This window comes from Xenopus laevis, chromosome 6S (assembly GCF_017654675.1).
Source record: "Xenopus laevis strain J_2021 chromosome 6S, Xenopus_laevis_v10.1, whole genome shotgun sequence".
Lineage (NCBI taxonomy): Eukaryota > Metazoa > Chordata > Amphibia > Anura > Pipidae > Xenopus > Xenopus laevis.
In genome coordinates, this window is record NC_054382.1 from 72,577,279 (window position 1) to 72,599,621 (window position 22,343).

General features: G+C 40.3%; 1 protein-coding gene across 1 annotated transcript in view; it reads left to right on the plus strand.

The window, feature by feature from the left end:
• The window catches only part of gmds.S (GDP-mannose 4,6-dehydratase S homeolog), a 370,681-nt gene that overhangs the window by 36,637 nt on the left and 311,701 nt on the right, over positions 1-22,343 (plus strand). The window contains exons 2-4 of the mRNA NM_001092144.1: positions 9,072-9,116; positions 19,131-19,218; positions 20,046-20,155. Of these exons, the coding sequence (NP_001085613.1) occupies positions 9,072-9,116; positions 19,131-19,218; positions 20,046-20,155 (243 nt within the window). The remainder of the gene's footprint in view (positions 1-9,071; positions 9,117-19,130; positions 19,219-20,045; positions 20,156-22,343) is intronic.

The window sequence follows — 22,343 nt, forward strand, 5'->3', positions numbered from 1 at the left end:
GATCTCTTGAAATTGAGGAAGTAAGATGCTTCCTTTCGAATGATAAGGGAGACATTTTCAAGGGGCTGTCCAGCATAAATTCCGACCAAAAGTTAAGGTTTTGTAACACAGGACATCCACTCATCTTTTTGATTATTTTCTGCTACAGACTATGAAAGTTCAAGTCTTTTCTGGAAATCTTCCAGGATTTGAGCCCCTTTATCAAATGCCAAAATAGAGTAAAAGGTTTGAACGGGTAATAGTTCCTTAGCAGCATGCACTTTCCTGTCCCTTGTTATAATCGGAGGAAAGCAGCATCTGGAGACTGCATACAAATCAGGCAACAGAAATCTAAGCTTCTGCCATTTTTCAATCTTTTCCCATGACTTATTTTCCTCTTGTACAACTCTTATGATAATTTCAATCTAAGATTTATTGTGCAATTACTGTGCTTTCAGATATAACTTAATGTAGCATTCGACTTTGAAATAGATAAAACTCTAAAGTACAAATTTGACAATGTTTGCGTTAGTAGGTTTTATCATTATAATTTTTCATTAATTTAGACTACAGTGTGGTGCGTAAACATTCTCCTCCACTACATTTAAATGGGTACTGTTACTTCGTTTGTAAGCTCTATGGGACAGGCAAATGCCTTCTTAGTGTGTGTCTTACCACATGACACTTAGGGGCAGATTTACTAAGGTTCGAATTTCGAAGTTAAAAAAACTTCGAAATTCGACCCTCGAATTGAAATCCTTCGACTTCAAATATCTAAGTCGAAGGATTTTCACAGAATTTTTAGCGTTCGAACGATCGAATAGAAATCGTTTGATCGAACTATTAAATCGTTTGATTCGAAGGATTTTAAGTGATCGATCGAAGGATTTTTATTCAACCAAACAAAACTTAGAAAAGTGCTTTGGAAGGTCCCCGTAGGCTAACATTGCACTTCGGTAGCTTTAATTTGACGAAGTATGAAGTCAAAGTTTTCTTTTAAAGAGACAGTACTTCGATTATTGAAGGGTCGAATATTCTAACGATTTTTACTTCGAATCCAATGGTCGAATATAGCCTATTCGATGGTCAAATTACCCAAAAATTTACTTTGAAATTCTACGAAAGCTTAGTTATTTTTTTTTTTACACATTTGATATAATCTACTTATAATGCTTGTAAGGTATGGTGTTCCACATTATGGAAATACAGCATCCCCAGATGGTCCTAACAATTTTGGTTGAAGGGTTAATAAGAAGTCCATTTAATTTCAGATGTAGCGATTTAAGCATGTATGCCAATCAACTATAATGGCAACAGGAGATTGATTAAGGGAGACTGAGTAAAGGTAAAGTGATAGGAAACTGGTGCCATAAACGTCAAGCAGGCAATTTTCAGCAGTTTTGAATTGCAGCCTCTTTTGGCATGCTTCAGCTGTGAAGTTTAAAGCACTGGCTACAATAAACTAAAATGAGTATTCCATGTCTGTAAGCTTTTTATATGAACAGTGAGGTGGGTCCAAATCCTGGTAGAGAGGGATTTTTGCCAACTGATGGGCTGGGCTTTTAGCTGAAATTCTGAACAGTAATATAGTCTGAACATGTTACATATAGAAATATACACTGCAATCTGAATTGACTTAAAATGAAGTGCCAGCTTTGAACGTGCAAGCTGGGATATAAAGCAACAGATGTCTGGAAATTTGTTTTCCAGCATTGGAATTTAGTTTGGCTGTGGAAATTTGTGTAGTGGAGGAGTCTCAAAGACCTTTTTAACATTTCTATAAATACCGGTCTACAGATGTCTGACTACTGTCTGTGCTTTCTCGTGGGAGTGCTTGAGAGACCTGGCTGGTTATCCCTGAGATTTCGGTAGCTCTTTGGTGTAACCAGTCTCCTTGAGCCATCTTGCTACTGATACCTTCCTTTTCAGTGCGAAAGACATTCTCCAGGTTGCAGGCCCCAGAGAGCTACGTGATCGCTGACTTGAAACCTAATAAGATTTGTTACTGTTTTTGATTATTTACTGTTGTGTAGCTTTGTGTGGAGCAGGTGATCTCAATCCCTGCCTTTCAGTATTTTGCCCTCTCTTTACACAGACTATTTTTTTAAGACCTCAATATTGCTACAGATTTTATGATTTCACTCAGATTGACGGTTCTTTTCTAACTTTTGGTCTGTCTATGTAGATGGTTCCTCTGTAGTTCAGCACATCAGCTTAAAATGCCATAATTGGCCAAATCTATAAATTTGTGGGATGCTTTATACTAGTCTTGTTTACCATGGCTTTATAACATTCTGCAACTTCAGCCTAGAGTTGAAGCATCGAAATAGAAATTATTCTGGCAACATTATAAAATATAACCACTAGATCGTTATTTAAGTCATATAAATCTTGGATCAAAGCTAAACAGAATGCTAGTGTGGTGACCTAACTTTAAGGGGCTTACATGGCAGGGTGCAAAGATACATTATCTCAGATTAGCACATCAACTAGTATTAAAGGAGAAATAAACCCTCCACCTCCCTCCACTGCCCCCCCCCCTTTTTTTTTTTTTTTTTAGAAGTCTGCCTGTCTGCTGACAATAAATTTGTAGAGTTGTGCAGCAGAGTTGAAAGGTGCCATCTTCCCCTGTCTTCTGGTCTTCTTCTGTTAGAGCGGCGTCACAGATCTTGAAGTAGCATGCATAGTCCAATCTATGTCCTGGATCTTCTTCTAGTGTGCATGCTCCTGCAAAATCCGTATCGGAAACTGAGAGAGAGGATCAGGAGACTTGCAGAAGATGATGCAGAAAAGCTCTGGTGGGGAGGGATCTTTGGGGGGAGGGTCAAGGAGAGTCTGTATGGGTAGGGTTTAGTTTTTTAAAGCAAAGGTTCTTACATTTTTTTTTTAGGGGACGCTAATGCAGTTGTAGAACAAGTTTCACTAGCCAAAAATGGTTTATACACCCGATTTATGTTTTTTTTTTGAGTTGTAGAAGATAATTGCAATGTATTCAGTGTTGCTTAGGGAGACCCGCCCTAAGTAGTATGGGAACCCACCTTTGGGTCCCTACACATAGGTTAAGAATCCGTGCAGGTGCATCTGTTGACTCACACCATGTTTAATGAAAGGCTTTTGAAACTGCTGCACAAAGTGTGATACATTTAACTTTTACTATTTGTATTGCAGCTTCTGTTCCTTCTTTTGTCATCTTTGCCAGCAAACCAGATAGGGAGCTTAAGATTGCAGCTGAAACTTGACTCGCTTAACTATGAACTAATGGGAACTACAAAAGGACATGTACATCACTCCAAGATAGGAGCTTGTGCCCTTAAGGGTAGAACTCTACGGTGCGGCTCGAGCCCACACGTCGCCATGCAACGAAATTCATGTGTAGTTCTTACCTGCGATTTCTCCTTCACTTCCTGTATCTTCAGAACATCAGACATGTTGCGTGCGGCTCGAGCGATGCACGCATGCGACATGTCTGTATTACTTACTTATGCTATTCAAACCACTTCTGGTCCAATTTCAGCATTTTGCCACCTGCTTGCTAAACTGGAAATCACTTGAGCAGGTTGTGACCAACTTTGAATCTTCTAACTGGCACATTTTCTATCCATTATGGTAAAAGCAAGATGTGGGTGTCTCCTTGGGTACCCATTACCTGCCTTCCTTAGACAGCACAAGGTCCATCCATACCTTGAACTAATTGTAAATGTTGTCTGCATATGAGTTCCACGAATGGAATGGGCATTTTAACAAACCACAAATAATACTTTATAATGGGTAAATACTGTAATAACTTTAGCCTGCGTAGAATGTGGTAACTTTAGTGCAAAAGCCAGCATCTGATTGTTGTTACAAAAGTACAACCTGTGTTCATATGATGCTATTGAACTGTAAAGGAGGCCCTGCTTATATTCTTGCAGCCAGTTCTGATCATAGCCATTTTATGTATGCATTTGTTTTTTTTTTGGCGCTAAATGATTTGTGAATTGTTCTGTTAGGCGTTTTCAGCACCACATCATACCCAGCATTTAGAGCTGTATAAAGTTTTATCCCTTCTCCTGAAGCACTGAAAATTGTAGCACACACACCCACACACTATATGGTATATGATGCATGTGGAAGATTTACAGCACAATTAAAAGAACTGTTTTCCCCTCAGGTTTGTTTTATGGGCATTCACTGAAACAAATTGCCTAACGTATACCTTTTTAGCAATAAAGTTCCTTTTTCAGTGGTATTCTTGCTGTGCAAAATCACTTAAATGCCAGCTTTCTGAAAATAAACTTGTGAAGTAATTTCTTTTTCTGGCATAGTGTATGACTTTAAACAAGAGCACTACAGTATGATGTTTGGCTCTAACACGGTTATTAACATGATCAAAAATACTTTTAAAATTCTCTGTTGAAAGACCAAATGAGACTGGGAGGTTTCTTCAGTCTTTCCTGCAGTTTCCGGAACATTGAGCAATTTCAGAACAGTTATTTTAAAAGTAAGATTTTGAGGAAAATGCTAAATGGTACTTGTGTATGTATATATATATATATATATATATATATATATGTATATATGTCTCTCTCTCTTGCCTTGAACCACCATTTTGTGATGGTCTCTGTGTTGCCTCAGAGATCACCAGACGAGAAATTCTACAGGTCTAACTGTAACAGGAAGAAGTGTGGAAAGCAAAAGACAACTCTTGTTAATTGGCTTGTGTACACATTTTAGGACATCCTCCTGGGAAATCCCTGTCCTCTATGCGATGTCCTATGGCTTAGGAATGCTGCAACGGGGGTTTTACTGTCACTCATCCTCAAATGCTGCGGTCACACCTCCGTCCTCTACCCTCCCTTCTCAGCCTTTGGCCATATGAACTCCCTCCTCAGCCCCCTGCCCTCAGTCCTCGGCCTTCTACCCTCCCTGCTCAGCCTTCCACCCTCTTTCCTCAGCACTCGGCCTTCCGCTTTCCCTCTTCAGCCCTCCGCACTTCGCCCTCCACTAAATTACATAACATAAAAATATACGAAAGCTTAAAAAAAAAAAAAAAATGCAGAGAACAAGTAACTATAATCAGGGCATAAGGCTGAATATGCGCACCCTGAGGAGTAAAAGCTGAGGAGGGAGAAGCAACCACCCGGACGGATGGCTGAGGAGTGAGGACCAGGACACATTTCGGATGGCTGAGAAGGGAGGAGTGTGGACCCAGGTCGGATGAATGAGGAGCTGACAGCTGAGGAGCGAGGTGTAACGTCTGCTTTGAGCGAGGGGTGCGATGAAAAGCAGGCGATGTTGCATTCCTCTAGCATAGGAGATCGCATACAGGACAGGGATTTCGTTGGAGGATGTCCTAAAATGCGTTCTGTACATGTGACGGCTCTTACCTTTTCCTTCACCGGAGGGTGATTGGTAGTGTGGAGAGAGCAATTGTGCTCTCTCACACTAGAAGAGTCAAATTTCTGGTTTAAAAAACTGGTTTAAAAAACATTCAGCTTTTAAAGTACTAGAAGCAGTTTTTTTTTGCTGCACCTGATGGTGCTTTATTGGTGTCTGGCCTAATTTGCTTTTAAGAGATTTTATCTAATATCCGCTATGGTATTTTTTTTAATTTCTTGTTATACCTAGTAAATGCATTTTACTTGCACCTTCTCAAGTGTGTCCGTACTGGTATGGGATGTCTTATCTGGAAGCTTTGGGAAGACCATTTCCCGTGGCATCCATTTAAAAAAAGTTCTAATTGTTTTTTTTTGTTTTTTTTTAATTCTTCCCTTTGTCTCTGTAATAATTAACTGTACCTTGTACTTTATGGCAGCTAAGCCAGCATAAATCTATATTGACTTTATTTCATGTTTAAATGTTCTAGTAGACTTAAAGGGGTCACCTTTAAGTTGACTTTTAGTATGTTATAGAATGGCTAATTCTACACAACTTTTTTTTTTTTTTTTAATTCTTTGCCTTCTTCTACTGACTCTTTCCAGCTTTCACATGGGGGTCACTGACCCCATCTAAATGTGTAAGACTACACATTTATGGGCAGATTTATCAAAGGTTGAATTTCGAATTTATGTGAATTGTTTTTTTTTCTAATATTCGATCGAATAGACTTTGAAAAATACTTGAATGTCAGGAAGGCAATTAAAATTTTCAGATGGTTCAGTGGACCTCTGCCATTGACTTGTAAACAAGCTTGGCAGGTTTTAGGTGGCGAATATTCTAATTAGAATTAGAACTGTTTGCATGGTCGAGGTGTGATGAATCTCGCACTCAAATTTACATTCGAATTGGAGGATTAAAATTTAATGTGTGAATTTTGGCCCCAAAAAAAAATTCGAAAATTCTAATTGTAATTGACTATTCGACCCTTAATAAATCTGCCCCTTATTGTTATGCTAATTTATATTTGTCTTTCTATTCAGCACTCTCCTATTCATATACCAGTTGCTAGGTTAATTTTGGCCCTAGCAACCAGATGAAATTGCAAACTCGATAGCTGCTGAATTAAAAACAAAACTCAAACCCAAATAATAAAAAATGAAAACCAATTACAAATGGTCTGAGAATATCACTCTACATAATACTAAAAGTTAATTTAAAAACGAACCACCCCTTTAAGTATAGTGATCCAAATTACAGAAACCCCCATTATTCATCACCAGTCATTCTAAATAATGGATCCCATGCTTTACTTACAAATCGGCACGTAACAGGTAGGTAGTATTCCATGAATATAGACAGTAAGTGTAATCTAATGCAGTGGATATTTACTTTTGTAACTGTCGGTGTATGAACCTGTGCAACTGTCCTCTCTGCAGTTAGCCCTATACTTTACATGCACATGTTTGCACAAGCACACTGACCTGTATGGTCAAACATCAATGAAGCAAATAGCTGGTGGCCCTTCGCTATAGCTCCCCACACACAAACATGTGTATTTTATCATTTTTAGAGCTCTTAAAATGTTCCTTCTCTTCTGATTTCATTACTGCTACTTGGCAGTGGTACTGTGCTGGAATCAATGCTACGATTATAGGCATTAACAATTGCTGTATTGCAGTACCTTATTGAAAACTGACACCCAGAAGTAAATTGTGGCTTATGGGTGCAGTAGAAGTTCTGCATCAATCTGCATGGTGTGTGTTACATTGCCAGACAGTAAATCAGCTGTGTTGCGTGTCAGCCAGACACCAGTAGCACTTGCTGCTTGTTTCCATCTCATTGCAAATCCCGGGCCTATCACTTGATGGAGCTGGAAAGGAAGTAGTGAGGAAGCGAGTGCCACTGCTCGTTCAGAATGTTCCAGTGTGGTTGGAAAGTCTGAGAAATAGCTTGGGTGAGAAGAACAAGACCTTATTGACAGGGTTCAATCCTGGTCAGGTCTGTTTCACATCAGCTTATTAAATCCACACAGCTATTTCCCCCTTTCTTATTTTTCCTGTAGCACTTCAACCTCTCTATTATTATTTGCATTTCACAGGCGACTCTGGTACAACGGAGCGATTTTTTTTTCTTCACTTTTCATCATAAGAGCATTCTGAAACTTGTAGATCAAATAATTTATGCTTAATATACTCCAGTGGCTTTTATCTATACCTTTTTTTTTTTTAAAGGGAATTCTGTTCTCTGAACATTCTATGTCATTGTATAGTTAGAAATGCGAGAGCCAGCTGATCGCTTCAACATATCCTAATATAGCTTTACATTTACCATTGCATTCAGCCAGCATTTAAAATCTGTTCTTCACTCTCTTCCATGTGAAACTGTTAAACAGAGGATCTTGGACATTTTTATTTATACTTCCATTTGTAGTGCAAAAAGAGTTTGCTACCTGTAAACACATTACACGTTCTGTTATCCCGAAACCCGTTATACAGAAATCTCCAAATCCACATTTTTAAAAAATGATTTCCTTTTTTCTCTTTAATAATAAAACAGTAGCTTGAACTCGATCCAAACTAAGATATATAATTAATTCTTATTAGACACAAAACCAGCCTATTGGCTTTATTTAATGTTTACATGATTAAGATTCAAATTACACAGAGATCCATTATCCGGAAAACCCCAGGTCCCAAGCATTTTGGATAATGGGTCCTATACCTGTATTCATCTACAAATGAAAGCAAAACCATTAAATATTCAAGAAAGAAAATAAACATTCACCCTTAGATCTCCTCTTTACCAGTCTTCAGGTTGCCTCCCCATCCACTGCTTTGGGTCTCAAAGATTTGTAGCCACTTTTATAAAGTTTTATGTTGGATAAAAGTAATTACACTGCATAATCTGTAACTAACAGAAATATTTTGTCAAATATTTTATGTATTTGAGTGGATGGAGTGATTTGGTCTTGTTTTCTTTTCTAGTTTTTAAGTAAAGCATTTTTTGACTTGTTATTTTGCAGACAGTGCTTATTTATCTATTTCAGTGTTTAATCGTATCAGCGGGATTAGATATTTTTAATTATACATATTTATCTCATCTGTAGATATTTTGACCATCATGTTGGCCTCAGGGAGAACTGCATCAGGTGCTGTTTATTCATAGTTTTTAAGCAATGGTATAACACCAGTTCCAACATGGGCACTGAAACTACTATTTATGTATCTTTCCTGCCAGACTTTAGAAATATACATTCAGGCTAATTGGCTGCTGATCCATTTGACCATAGTATATGATGTTAGATTATAGGATGTTGGATTGTAAATGTCACTATTGCAGGTTTGCTATAGCCCTAAGGAAAGTGTCATTCACTGACTATATTATCCGGAAAAATGGTCAAATGCTAGCTTGGGTTTTTTCAAGCAATAATGAGACCTCTTTAGTTGTGCACCTGGACCCCCTATTGGAAGTGGTGAGTTTAATACCAGATAATGTACTGGGTCCTTTATGTATGATTTGCTAGTTCTAGAATACAAGGCTTCCTTCTTTTATTTATAAAAAAATAAGTGTTTATATTTTTTTTTTTTTTGGAGTGGCTAGTTGAGTAAACAATTTCTCTTTAAATACTGTAGATTTGTAATGTTTCCTCCACAAAATGACACAAAACGTATAATCTAATGTTTTGTAAATTTGCTTCCTGTGCCTCTGACCTATTTCAATTTTTTTCTTTCCAGGATGGTTCTTACTTGGCTGAGTTCCTCTTGGAAAAGGGCTACGAGGTAAGTGACAGAGTCAGAACAGATTTCTGAAATCACTTGAATGCAGCAGCCACTCCAGCTTCCTCTGATGATGTCCTGTTTTGTGTGGTTTTCCATTTAGAACCTTGATAACAAGTCAAAGCTTTCAGAAAGAATTTGCAACATGCCTGTAATCACGCCAGCTCATTGTCTTTTTTTATCATAGAGAGTCCACTGGTGGCTTCCCTGAGTGCTTCAGGGTATATCTGTTGTATACTTTTCTCCAAGGTCAGATAAGCAGAAACCTGTGCAAGCCCAAGCTGTAAAGAATTAGGCAATAATATATGATGTAATGTACTACATAAAAATATAGTCTTCCAGTGAAGTCACTTTAATTCTGAAATTGCACTAAGCAATAAAAACCCTGTTAATCCATGGCAGGCTCATGTTGAAAAATTAAACATAAAGGTCTTTTTTAGCAGTCATTCTGGGTTCTTTATGGAAAGCTAGACTTTGTTTTGGTTTTGAATTATTGCACATTCTTAAATATGTGATTCTCATATTTAGATATTAGGCCTGTATTTGCAAATCAGATAGATTTACACAGTGAAGAGATTGAAAAAGATACTGCAGCTATTCATGGCAAAAAAATAGAAATGATATATTTTGCATTAAAAATATAAACTATCGGAACTTAACACACACTATTCACTTTCCCTGTAAAAATTGAACAGCCCTCCCATTACAACTTGTTTGGGGTCTGCTTCTTTTTTTTATTATTTTTTTTTTATTGATCTACTTGTCTTACTTCCTCATACCGTATATACTCGAGTATAAGCCGAGTTTTTCAGCATCCAAAATTTGTTGAAAAAGTCTACCTCGGCTTATACTCGGGTCAGCGGGCAGTAGCTGAGATTGCAGTCACTTTTAATCATTCCTATACCTGGTTGTATGAAAGAATAACAGTGTGCCCTCTGTTGGTTATATGAAAGAATAACAGTGACTGCAATATCACACAGCACCCTCTGTTGGTTATATCAAAGAATAACAGTGACTGCAATATCACACAGCTCCATCTGTTGGTTATGAAAGAATAACAGTGACTGCAATATCACACAGCGTCATCTGTTGGTTATATGAAAGAATAACAGTGACTGCAATATCACACAGCACCATCTGTTGGTTATATGAAAGAATAACAGTGCGCCCTCTGTTGGTTATATCAAAGAATAACAGTGACTGCAATATCACACATCGCCATCTGTTGGTTATATGAAAGAATAACAGTGCGCCCTCTGTTGGTTATATGAAAGAATAACAGTGACTGCAATATCACACAGCGTCATCTGTTGGTTAAATGAAAGAATAACAGTGACTGCAATATCACACAGCACCATCTGTTGGTTATATGAAAGAATAACAGTGCGCCCTCTGTTGGTTATATGAAAGAATAACAGTGACTGCAATATCACACAGAACCCTCTGCACATGGTAGTAGGACAGTGGGACAATGCACACAGTAATCCGTTTGGCAATTCTCTGTCACCATCAACTTTGCAAAGAAGTCCGGTTGATCGCTGGGGGGGGTCAGTTTTCGCAATGTGTGCTGCGGGAGACAGGGCTGTAGTTATGTCTAGGCTTATACTAGAGTCAATAAGTTTTCCCAGTTTTCGTAGGTAAAATTAGGTACCTCGGCTTATACTCAAGTATATACGGTACATGCCACAAAGTCCACATTACATGTTGTCGTTAATTACATGTTCATCTTGTTAAATTACGCAACCTTTTCCTTTACTCTGATGTAGGAACCAGATGAAAATGCCATATACTATTTACTGTAGGTTCCCTCAAAGGAGGAAATATTACTATAAATATTACAAGTAAAAATTTTATATGAGCTCAAAGATTAGTTGTGAAAAAAAATCTTTGCCAAATTGTCTATGGAGATTATAATACTTTTTATTTTGTAACAAGGGTACCTTTTTCATATTTCTAATATTGTTTTCTTTGTTCCTACTATGTTTTGTTTTTCTTTTACCTTGCTCCCTCAATTTGACAGTGATTTTAAGAGACTATGCATACAGGTTTATTATAGTTCAAGAACATATTGAGCTCTTCCTCCACGATGTTCCCAGTATTGTATTGGAATATTTATACAAAGTTCAAATGCGCTTTTTTCAGCAGGAAAGTGTCTGACCAAATTAAATCCTTAAAGGGATACTGTCATGGGGAAAAACATGTTTTCAAAATGAATCAGTTAATAGTGTTGATCCAGCAGAATTCTGCACTGAAATCCATTTCTCAAAAGAGCAAACAGATTTTTTTTTATATTCAATTTTGAAATCTGACATGGGGCTAGACATTTGTCAATTTCCCAGCTGACCCTGGTCATGTGACTTGTGCTCTGATAAACTTCAATCACTCTTTACTGCTGTACTGCAAGTTGGATTGATATCACCCCCTCCCTTTCCCTCCCCCAGCAGCCAAACAAAAGAACAATGGGAAGGTAACGGCTCCTTAACACAAGATAACAGCTGCCTGGCAGATCTAAGAACAACACTCAATAGTAAAAACCCATGTCCCACTGAGACATATTCAGGTACATTGAGAAGGAAAAACAGCAGCCTGCCAGAAAGCATTTCTCTCCTAAAGTGCAGGCAAAAGTCACATGACCAGGGGCAGCTGGGAAATTGACAAAATGTCTAGCCCCATGTCAGATTTCAAAATTGATTATAAAAAAAATCTGTTTGCTCTTTTGAGAAATGGATTTCAGTGCAGAATTCTGCTGGAGCAGCACTATTAACTGGTGTGTTTTGAAAAAAACATGTTTTCCTATGACAGGATCCCTTTAAAGGAGAATTCAACCCTAAAGTTAAAAAAAAAACCCTACCCCCATACCCTACATTGGCCGCCTCCCCCCAGCCTAAGTGTTACCTTGGGCAAATGCTCCTAAGTCTTTACTTATCCCTCTGTGCAGATTCTGTCCAGCGGGGTAAGGATCTTGCCGCTAGTGACATGGGTCTCCTGAGTATATCAGGGGAGTGCGGCTTTGAAAATTTTCTTTTAACCTTATCATTGAGGCCTCTAACATTCCACCCCATCACTCATAGCTGTTGAGGGGCTAAACTATTTGGTTCACGTGCCGTTTCTCCAACTGAGAGGTCTGTGTGCGTGTATGTCTTGTCCTACCAGTATGATTCTGTATATTCACAACCTCCTGGGAGAATTTGCCTTTTCGAGGTAGTCTCGAACCAGTTGTGGACAACTTCAGGAGAAGTGAAGAATGAAGCTTTCCCATTGTGGGTGATCTGAAGCTTTGCGGGGTACAGCATTGCGTATGAGTCGTTAAGAGTTCCTGGAGTCTCTTCTTTGTTTGGGAGAATTTGCCCCTCTCTTTTTTAGCTCTATGGCGAAATCTGAGAAGAAGGAAACGCTGGTGTTCTCAAACTTGATGGGTCCTTTCTCTCTGGCCAGGCGGTGGATGGTATCGCAGTAGATGAGCATTTTAGCGATAAAGGTTCTGGAATGCCCCCCAGGTATCGGTAGTTTAGGTGCACACTTTATACTGCGAATGCCTTAGAGAAGGCTTCTCTGCCGAAGTTATTGGTCAGGAATTGCTTCAGGAAGGTCTCTGGGTGGTCCCCTTCTGTATGCTCCAGAAGGCCTACCAGTCAAAATTGCTTAGACGCATCATATTTCTTGGTCATCAGTGTAGGCCTGCAGAGCTGTAAGTTTAGCATTAAGTTGCTGTACCGTCACTTGCAGTGGTGGGAGTACATCTTCAGCAGCGCTTAGCCTGTTTTCTTCCTCTTTCACTCTCACTCGGATATTTTGTAAGAATTGGTGGAGCAGGCAGATGTCTATTTTAACCTCCTCGATGTTCATTGGGAAGGTGGTTGTGAGCGCGGTTAGGCAGTTCGAGACTTCCAACACATGTCGGCTCCTGCGGTTGGGGAGGCATTCGCATGCTGGCCTTCTTGTGAGTTGTGAGCACTTGAGCATTATATCGCACCTCGATCTTGTTAAGGCCGTTGAGCCTTTTCAAGTTTATCTTGTATATCGTGTTGTCTTTTAGGGGGAGACATTGGGCTCGGGCAGTGCTCTGCTGTTACAGGAGATGCGAAAAGTTTTAGCCTTAGAGTGCAGCTCTGAACTAACATGTCTAGCTACATCGCTGGTTGGGCCACGCACCACACTTGTATTTGTTTAGATGAGTTTCAAATAAAGCCGTTCAGTTGCTGTCCAATGTCACCTCTGCATATATGACCATAACCCAAGCAGCCGGTATTTTTAGAAATATGCTTCTTTCTCTTTTTAGGTTCCTCCAATAAAGATCCCTTCAAACTGCATTCTTAACCAGATTATCTAGTTTGCACACATTTTGAGCTGTCACAATGTTTACATTACACCTGTATTAACAGCAGCCAATCCAATCTTTCATCATGTCTTATATAAATACATGTTGTCACAGATTAACCAGTTGACAAGCTTTCCTTATGCTTGGTACATTCCTTCAAAGGGAGCGAACAAAACAGAATGGGAAAAAATGAGTGCTGCCACTGAGTTTTTTTTTTTGTATGTCTTCTGTGTGATGTTATATGCTAGGCCTTCATTTATTGGCAGAGATTTATCCTTGCTGAAACTGAACTTTCATCACATTGTATACAGATGATTAGCTTATGTGCTGTTTACGACATGAACAGATAAGAAGAATAGTAATATTTGGGGGAGCGAGGGGGGGGGCGATAGTGACTTATGACAGGTATTTAAAACAACAAAAATATATGTACTTGTAGTTATCAAGGGGGGTCGTGGGAGCACTCCAAGGCTAAGTAAAATGTGTTTAAATACAATGGAAGTGCAACTGATTTTTCCAATTAATCAACGCACATTCCCTGGTCCCCTATCTCATAAGTAATTTAGTATATATATTCTAGTTTATACAAAGTTATGATCATAAAATTGCCACCCTACTACGTTAAGGTAAACCCCATATGGTGGTCCCTAACTATTTACCTCTGGTCATAGTATAAAGGTAGCATTCCTTGGGATAAGTATCTCCTGACCTTGGCATTGGTTTCAATCAGAGGGCTAGATCCTCCCCCGCCACTAACGTTTGCGGCTTTTAAGAGAGAGACTGCCCAAACCACCAGCAATTTCAGTTATTTCCAATTTTTGGGAGATTTGTCGCCCACAGTCGCGCATAAATAATCACAAGAAATCTCCCCGTCAATCATCCCTATCTGCCGCTAACCATTCAGATTAAGTAAAGTAGTGAAAGAACAAAGCACACTATTATAACACGTTTTTGGATATACAGGCCAACGGGTTTTACAACCAGCTAGTATACTAGAGCATGGGTTACACTCAACTCTAGCACTCAAGGCAGGGCCTTCACAAAGTGGAAGAAGTGAAGGTGCGGTGTAGTGCAACTACAACTCCCACAGGCTACTGTGCATAAACCAATAAAGAAATGGGCGCCAGGAGGTTCTTGCAGTCAAACAGAACAAACTTTTATTTGTCATAGACAAATGATCCACAGCTTTTGTAGTTACAAGCCACAGATAATTATGACATGGCTACAACATGTCCCTCAGAGACAGCACGGTGGAACTCCCTGAGGCGATAGCGTAGCGCCTGGATAGATACACAGTCAGGATCTCAGCACTGTGACCTGAATCCAAACACAGAGGATCAGGGAACTCACTAGCCCTAAATATCTATTAGGCTGTGTCCTTATACGTCAGGCCAGTCTTGCCTGAGGGGAGAGCTACCCCTTGCTATACCTCCTAATTGGAACCAAGCTGCTCTTGCTACCTAACCTACCTATCTTATTCTCCTAGAGTACTATTACTGGTAGTATCCTATCTTTAGCTGGCCTCATTCACGGGGTCCCTGCTCCCTGACTTCTCTCTCAAGAGGTACTGGTCCCTCTAGGGCACATGACTTTACTGGGCCTTGGTATACCCAGGCTCCCTGGAAACATCTAGCTGGGTCATAAGCCAAAGAAGAAGATCCACCCTTTTTCACTCACTATACAGGATGTGGTCACAGCACCTCTTGGCCAATAACTGAGATATGTAAATTATCGCTAGTTACATGGGCGTCTGCCCAGCAACTAGGGAGATCAGGAAGTGTACCCTATGGGTCCCTACATACAGCCTGGGGAAAAATCCATTTAGTCCCGACAATGGTACAAAACATCCCTCACACCATATCAAACAATAGTACAATAACACAGTACCATCTCATCCTCTTCTCGTACCCTCTCCTGTGGTATGCAGCGTAACAATGGTTACTGTAGAGAGAAAACAGTAAAGATACACAATACTGCATAGAAACATTTTCAAGTGCAAAATTAAAAGCAGTTGCAGTTACTCAAAACTTTATTGCAACTCACTGCACTTCATGAGCAAGTCCAGTTTCAGCCAGAACTGACCAACCCTTTACTCTCCAGGATATGAATTTCACTTGCAAGCACACTAGGTTTATTATTCCTGGAGCATCACTGGCTTGAACCAAACTAGTTACTGTGTATTTCAGCTCCACTGGTACACTAACATGGAGCTGTCCCCTCCGGGATCTCCTGGTCTGGCCATCCATCCCACCGGCATCCTCTAACTTGGGTTTGGCACGGGAGTCTCGTGGCTAAAAAAAAAAGTCTCTTGCAGCCGCGAGACAGGAATGCAATCCACACAGGTTAATCTGGGTGCAGCTCTAACCCAGATTATGCGGAAGGTACAAGTACATCCGAAGCAGGCACAGCAGCGTATCCGTCCAATTCCGCTAGACTCTCCCACAAAATGGAGGTGGTGACAAAACATCAGGACCTGCCTTTCTCCAAGTGCACCAAAGTGCTTCTTGCGCCCAAAAATGACGATATGGAAGTGTTGCGAAATTTGCTGATTGACGCAGGTGCTGGCCAACGTGGGTACTCGGTAATGAACCTCCAAGCCCGAACCCACAGCCAAATACTTTCACGTCAAAATGCCTTTTTACTACTCGATCCGGCAGCCTGTCACAAAAAGTTATAAGACAACGTAGCTCAGCCTTCATAGAATCCAAGTCTAACATTGGTTGCCCTCTCTTCGCAGGTGGTGGGCGGCTCCGGGATCTTCTACTGCTCTCCCCTCCCGCCACCTTGCACTGCTGTCTTCCGGCTTCTTCTTTTATAGACAGTGTGCCTGCTCGCCACTCCCCTTTTGTGATGCCATCTGCGGGGTGGCTTGGGTTTATAAAAGGAACCTGGAGGGAGGGTTCTGGGTGGATGCAGGTTGGGAAAAACCTGACCCGCACATCACTACACAGCACCTCTTGGGATATGTAAATTACAGCTAGCTACATGGGAATCTGCCCAGCAACTAGGGAGATCAGGACGTGTATGGATTTAAAGCCATAGGTGCACATTAACCCTATGGGTCCCTAGACTATGTTCTGCCCATCACAGCAATCATACGAAAGTTATGTCTGACAAATTCTAGTGACAGTCACCCATTGATAGTCAGGCAATACATGTAGAGAAATTGTTAGCCAACAAAAATCGTTTACCTGTCTAGTCGTCTATACAACCGATCGCCATGGTACAAAAAATGGCAGGATGATCCATACACTATCTGAAAATTGCAAGAAACGTCAATTCGTATGACTATATGTTTGGGCCACCTTAACCACTATATTGATGGTACTTACCTAAACTGACACTATTCTTGGGTTCTTCTGGTCATTTGAATTATGATAGTTCAAGGATACCCACTGCCTCGCTCCAAGTCGGTGACTAATTTAAACAAAACTATTCAGACCGATTTATTTGTGAGAGATCCAGAAGCCTGCCTCTCTCCAAGCTAAATGAACCCATTGTGCCTTTTTTTTCTTTGCACATAGTAAGTTAGTTAGTTGAAAAAAGCTTTCTGGATTCTGCAACCTAATAATGTATGTGTATTTCTCAAAGCTTTCATGTACTGCACCATTTTTTATTACACAATTTTGCCAATTGGTAAATAATATTATTGCTGTTCTTACTATAGTGACATTGTTTTACTTAAGTCTGTGTGACAGAGTTATGTCACTTAAATAAATTTTTCTTTTTGTTGTTGAGATATGTGTGGAGGACAGTACTTTCTAACTTTCTTTCTTCTCTGTCTTTTCTACCTCTGCTGGCCAGCGCAAACTCTCTTTCTTAATCTGTCTTTCATTACTTCTTGTGTCTGTCCTACACCATTCTCAGCCTTGAAACATATTTTTTTCTCCTGTGTTCAACATGGCAACAACAGGGTTAAAAAAGCCATGTGAAAGCAGTCTGTTTTGCAGCTCTATAAAGTTAGAACATTTAAACAATAGTTTTTCCTCTTAGAAAAGCAACTTGCCACTAAAATATACATTTACATATGAGTTCAAACTTTAACATTAAGGGCTCTTACACATGAGCGTTTTTGCCTGCGCTCCCCTGCGTTCCGTTTTTCGGCGTTCAGCCGCAGGGGAGCGCAGGAATAGACGCATTTAATTATTTCAAATGGGGCTGTACTCACACAGGCGCATGTAGGCGCCGAACGCAGGTTGAGACGCAACATGCTGCATTTTTCCTGCGTTCGGCGCCTACATGCGCCTGTGTGAGTACAGCCCCATTTGAAATAATTAAATGCGTCTATTCCTGCGCTCCCCTGCGGCTGAACGACGAAAAACGGAACGCAGGGGAGCGCAGTCAAAAACGCTCATGTGTAAGAGCCCTTAAAGTTTAAAATACTTACCTGAGTTTCCCAAGTTGATCAGTCTGCACAGGGTTTGGAAACACATGGGTGTAGTCCGATTGTTGTCAGCTGTGCACAGACATTTCACAGCTTGGAATTCAAACTTTGTTTAGATGTGAGTTTCTGTTTACCTTTTTTATGTTGTAATCTATGAAGGCTAATATGTAAAATGTACATGTAGAAATTGCAATTATTGTTAAAATGTAACATTTTGTTTAATGTGAGATGTATGATGTCACAGAACCACAAAGCATTCTTGGAGCCTTGGGTATAAAAGGCCGCTCCCAGTCAGCAAGAGTCTCTGTCTGATGTTGGCTCTCTTCAAGGAAAGACCTAGAGAAACTGCTCTGCTGTTCTGATGCCATGCTGAAATTGAGCTGTGTAATACTTTTCCTTCTGCTTTAAAGAAATAAAGCTACCTTTTTCATTGTCAAGCAAGCTTCAGCAACCTCTGTTAAAGGGCCCACACCACAGTCTGTATATGCCATTTTATAAACAGACCATTATATGGCATTCCCTATAATAGTTAATATCTATATTCTGATAAATACATTTCCCTGGGCAAAAAGAGTGGGATGGTTTACTTGAATGACTTTATATTGATTCCATATTTATTATAGTGAAATGTTGCTGATATTGAGATATATTATACAGCATATCCTGCTAATAAACAAATTAGGCTGTGGCACACAAGGCATTTTTCATGCCCTATGAGAAACCACCTGTGCCATTTTTCTCCCACCCATGGAGCTGCAAAATTACTCAAAATGTCCCATTGCATTTTACTCTGTATTGTGGGTTTGTGCAGTGTTGGACTGGCCCACCGGGACACCAGGAAAACTCCCGGTGGGCCCAGGTGTCAATGGACCTCTTGCTTCTAACCATTTAGCCTTTTTCATGATCTTTACCTATTCCTCTAAGGGGAAAATGCTTAATAATGGAAAAATAAGTAAGTAGATATAAAAGACTAGAAGAATAAAGAGGTTAAGAGAGGAGAGGAGGAATAATAGATTGGAAAGTGGGCCCACTGTCTAAGGTTTTCTGGTTGGGCCCACTGTCTAAGGTTTTCTGGTGGGCCCCTGGCATCCCAGTCCGACACTGGGTTTGTGCTATTGAAGGGACTTCATTGCCATTCTTTATTTGTGAGTTCATATATATTGACCAGTGCAACTTAGATCTTAATATGTTTCATATCCCTGCTTCTTGTTTTGTTCTGTGGATTGTCTTTACACATCAAAACTGACTTATTCAGCCATGCATTTCATGATACGTTCGGAACATAATGTCAGTGTTTTACATTTGTTATTCACAGGTCCATGGCATTGTACGGCGATCAAGTTCTTTCAACACTGGAAGGATCGAACATCTTTACAAGAATCCACATGCTCATATAGAAGGAAGTAAGTCAGTTTCTTTGCAATTAGCTGAATGTTTTTCGTTTAAAAATAAAAACATTTTTTAATAGTTTTGTTATTTTTATTTTGACTGCAGTACACAGTGAATAAAAATTAAAATTTTATTAAAAAGAAACCTGAGAAGAGGGCCCTGTTGCAAAGTTAAAATGTAACTATTTGTGAGACAGATAAAAACCAGTGGCTATCTCAATATTGTTGCATACAATTATAGGGCTTTTTTAAGTGATATCACTGGTTTCGGAGTGCTTAAGATGATTGTGTTTTTATATCCACCATTAATGCTTCTACAATCAATCTTAGAAGATACCTAATCTTACATCACTCCTTACCATGTAATCATTAATTAAGTGTTAATATTATTCTGTATATGTGTACAGCAAGAAAATGTGTGTGTGTGTGTGTGTGTGTGTGTGTATATATAGCAGAAGGTCAAATTTGAAAATGTAACCGTTTGGGTGAATTTTACCTCCAGCCACTAGAGGACTTCAGTTCACATTTAATCCCCATTTTGCATCCTTTGTGGAGTCTGTAGAACAAGTCACCATAATGATGTAAATGTTCTGTACAGTCTATAAAGCCTTAGGTTCCTATTGGTGTTTAATAATCCTTGTTGGTTAAATTATTGTAAGACACCTGTTTTACGGATTTTTTTTTTTTTTCATTGATTGTAAGGCACCGTTTAACTTGCTGATGATGTATAAATAAATAGTAATGTTAATGAAACAGAGGATAATTTACAACCACAAGATGTTGCAATGTGCTTGGTTGCTCCTGTTTTTTGTTTATCTAATTCACATTCTTAATGTCTGCAGACATGAAGCTGCATTATGGAGATCTTACAGATAGCACCTGCCTGGTGAAAATAATCAACGAAGTGAAACCTACAGAAATATACAATTTGGGAGCACAGAGTCATGTCAAAGTAAGGTCAAAAAAATATTCACTGCGTTATAACATTTCACTTTGAATATGTTTTAGATGTACCGTATATACTCGAGTATAAGCCGACGAGCGTATAAGCCGAGGTACCTAATTTTACCTACAAAAACTGGGAAATCTTATTGACTCGAGTATAAGCCTAGGGTGAGAAATGCAGCAGGTAAATTGAGATTTTTCAATGCTGTAATAAAAGCTATTTTTGATTCAGCTATATGAGTTGATTTCCTTTCTGAAGACAAGAAAAGAAAATCAATAGCCTGCTACATTTTTAGAATTACTCTACCAACGTCCAAACCTAAAACTCACTGTACCAGCTTCTTGACTAACCCTGGCGGCATTTCCTCTTTAAGAACTAGTGTTGCCCTTTTAAGAGTAGCAACTCAGATTGAGTTTGAGGCTGTGACGTTATTGTGGAAGTGATACGCGCTGGAACATTGGGTAATTGGTAGTGTAATTGCAAAGAACAGCCGCCAACATGCACAGCACAATGCCCAGCAGCACAGAGAACGGCAGGGAGTCCCCCCCCCACGATCTGCCAGCCAACCCACCCCACACACAGCCGCCGCCAGTCCCACCACGAAACAGGCCACACCTGGCCGCGGCACCGAAGGGAAGCCTCACCCCCGGACCAGAGGAGGGGCCGTGCCTGCACCACGCAGAGTGTGCCGCAGCGCCCCCCCCCCCCACTGCAGGCGGCACCCCCCAAGAACATGACCCAGGCAGCACTGCAACAAAGGCCCAACCCTGACGAATGAAACAGTGGCCAGTTCCCCCCTCTGGGCCCGCCAGAGATCACGGCGGTAAGTAAACCGCGGCTCTAGAGGAGAGGAGGGGGGTGGCGTGAACCCTGCTGTCTTTCCCAGTTCTTAGTAGATTCCAAACTCGAGTCTAAGCCTAGTTTTTCAGCACTGACTCGACTAAAAAAAGACTTTTTGAGCATATTTTGGGTGCTGAAAAACTCGGCTTATACTCGAGTATATACAGTATTTATCAAAGGTAAGATTATTAATCTAGCCATACATAGCTGACATTGACTGCTAGTTTGGCCACTCCTGACAGAGTGAGCATCAGTTTATTGGCCTGCAAGTCGGGTCAGAACTATTGCTTTGCCTAAATGTGATCAGGGCTTGGTAAGGTATCTGCGTTTAGTAAATAACCCCCTAAAAGTGGAAGTGTGATTGTGGTCAATTCTGAATCACCATTCAGGCATGTCACTATTTCCACACAAAACCTTTCTTTAGCCATCCCAACTAGAAAATCTTGACTATCTCTGATATCTGGAATACTTGGGACTTAGAGTTTTCCAGATAAGGGCTCCTTCATGATTTAGAGTTTAGGACTTATTCTATCTGGTTACCATAACTGTTTTTATAGGATTTCATGAGTGCAATATATTGGGACAGGGCTGTGCAACTGGCGGCCCACGGACTGGACCTTACCCCCCCCTGTGTGACCTCTATTGTCCACACCCCTAAAGCCCTGTATTGTTCACATCTCAGACCCAGACTGAAATTGAACACATTGTTCACACCATAGACAAACTGGTGGAGGGTCACCAGCAGTGTCACTGTATGTAGCATAGTATGAACTGTTTATCTTTGAGTCATAATAAGTTTTCCTGTGTCCTGCTCTATTATGCCTTCCCTATGCTCCCTGTGTGCCATACTCTGCTTTCCTTATTGCCTTCCTTATGGTCCCTGTGTGTACCATACTCTGCCTTCGATATGCTTCATTATGTATCATACTCTGCTTGCCTGTTGCTCCCTGAATATCATATTCTGCCTGCCCTATGCTGCCTGTGTGTATCATACTCTGCCTGCTCTATGCTCCCTGTGTGTGCCATACTCTGCCTTCCCTATGCTCCCTGTGTGTGCCATACTCTGCTTGCCTTATGCTCCCTGTGTGCCATACTCTGCCTGCCCTATGCTCCCTGTGTGTGTCATACTCTGCCTGCCCTATGCTCCCTGTGTGTGTCATACTCTGCCTGCCCTATTCTCCCTGTGTGCCATAATCTGCCTGCCCTATGCTCCCTGTGTGTGCCATACTCTGCTTTCCCTATGTTCCTTGTGTGTGCTATAATCTGCCTTCCCTATGCTCCCCTTGTGCCATACTCTGCCTGCCCTATGCTCCTCTTGTGCCATCCTCTGCCTGCCCTATGCTCCCCTAGTGCC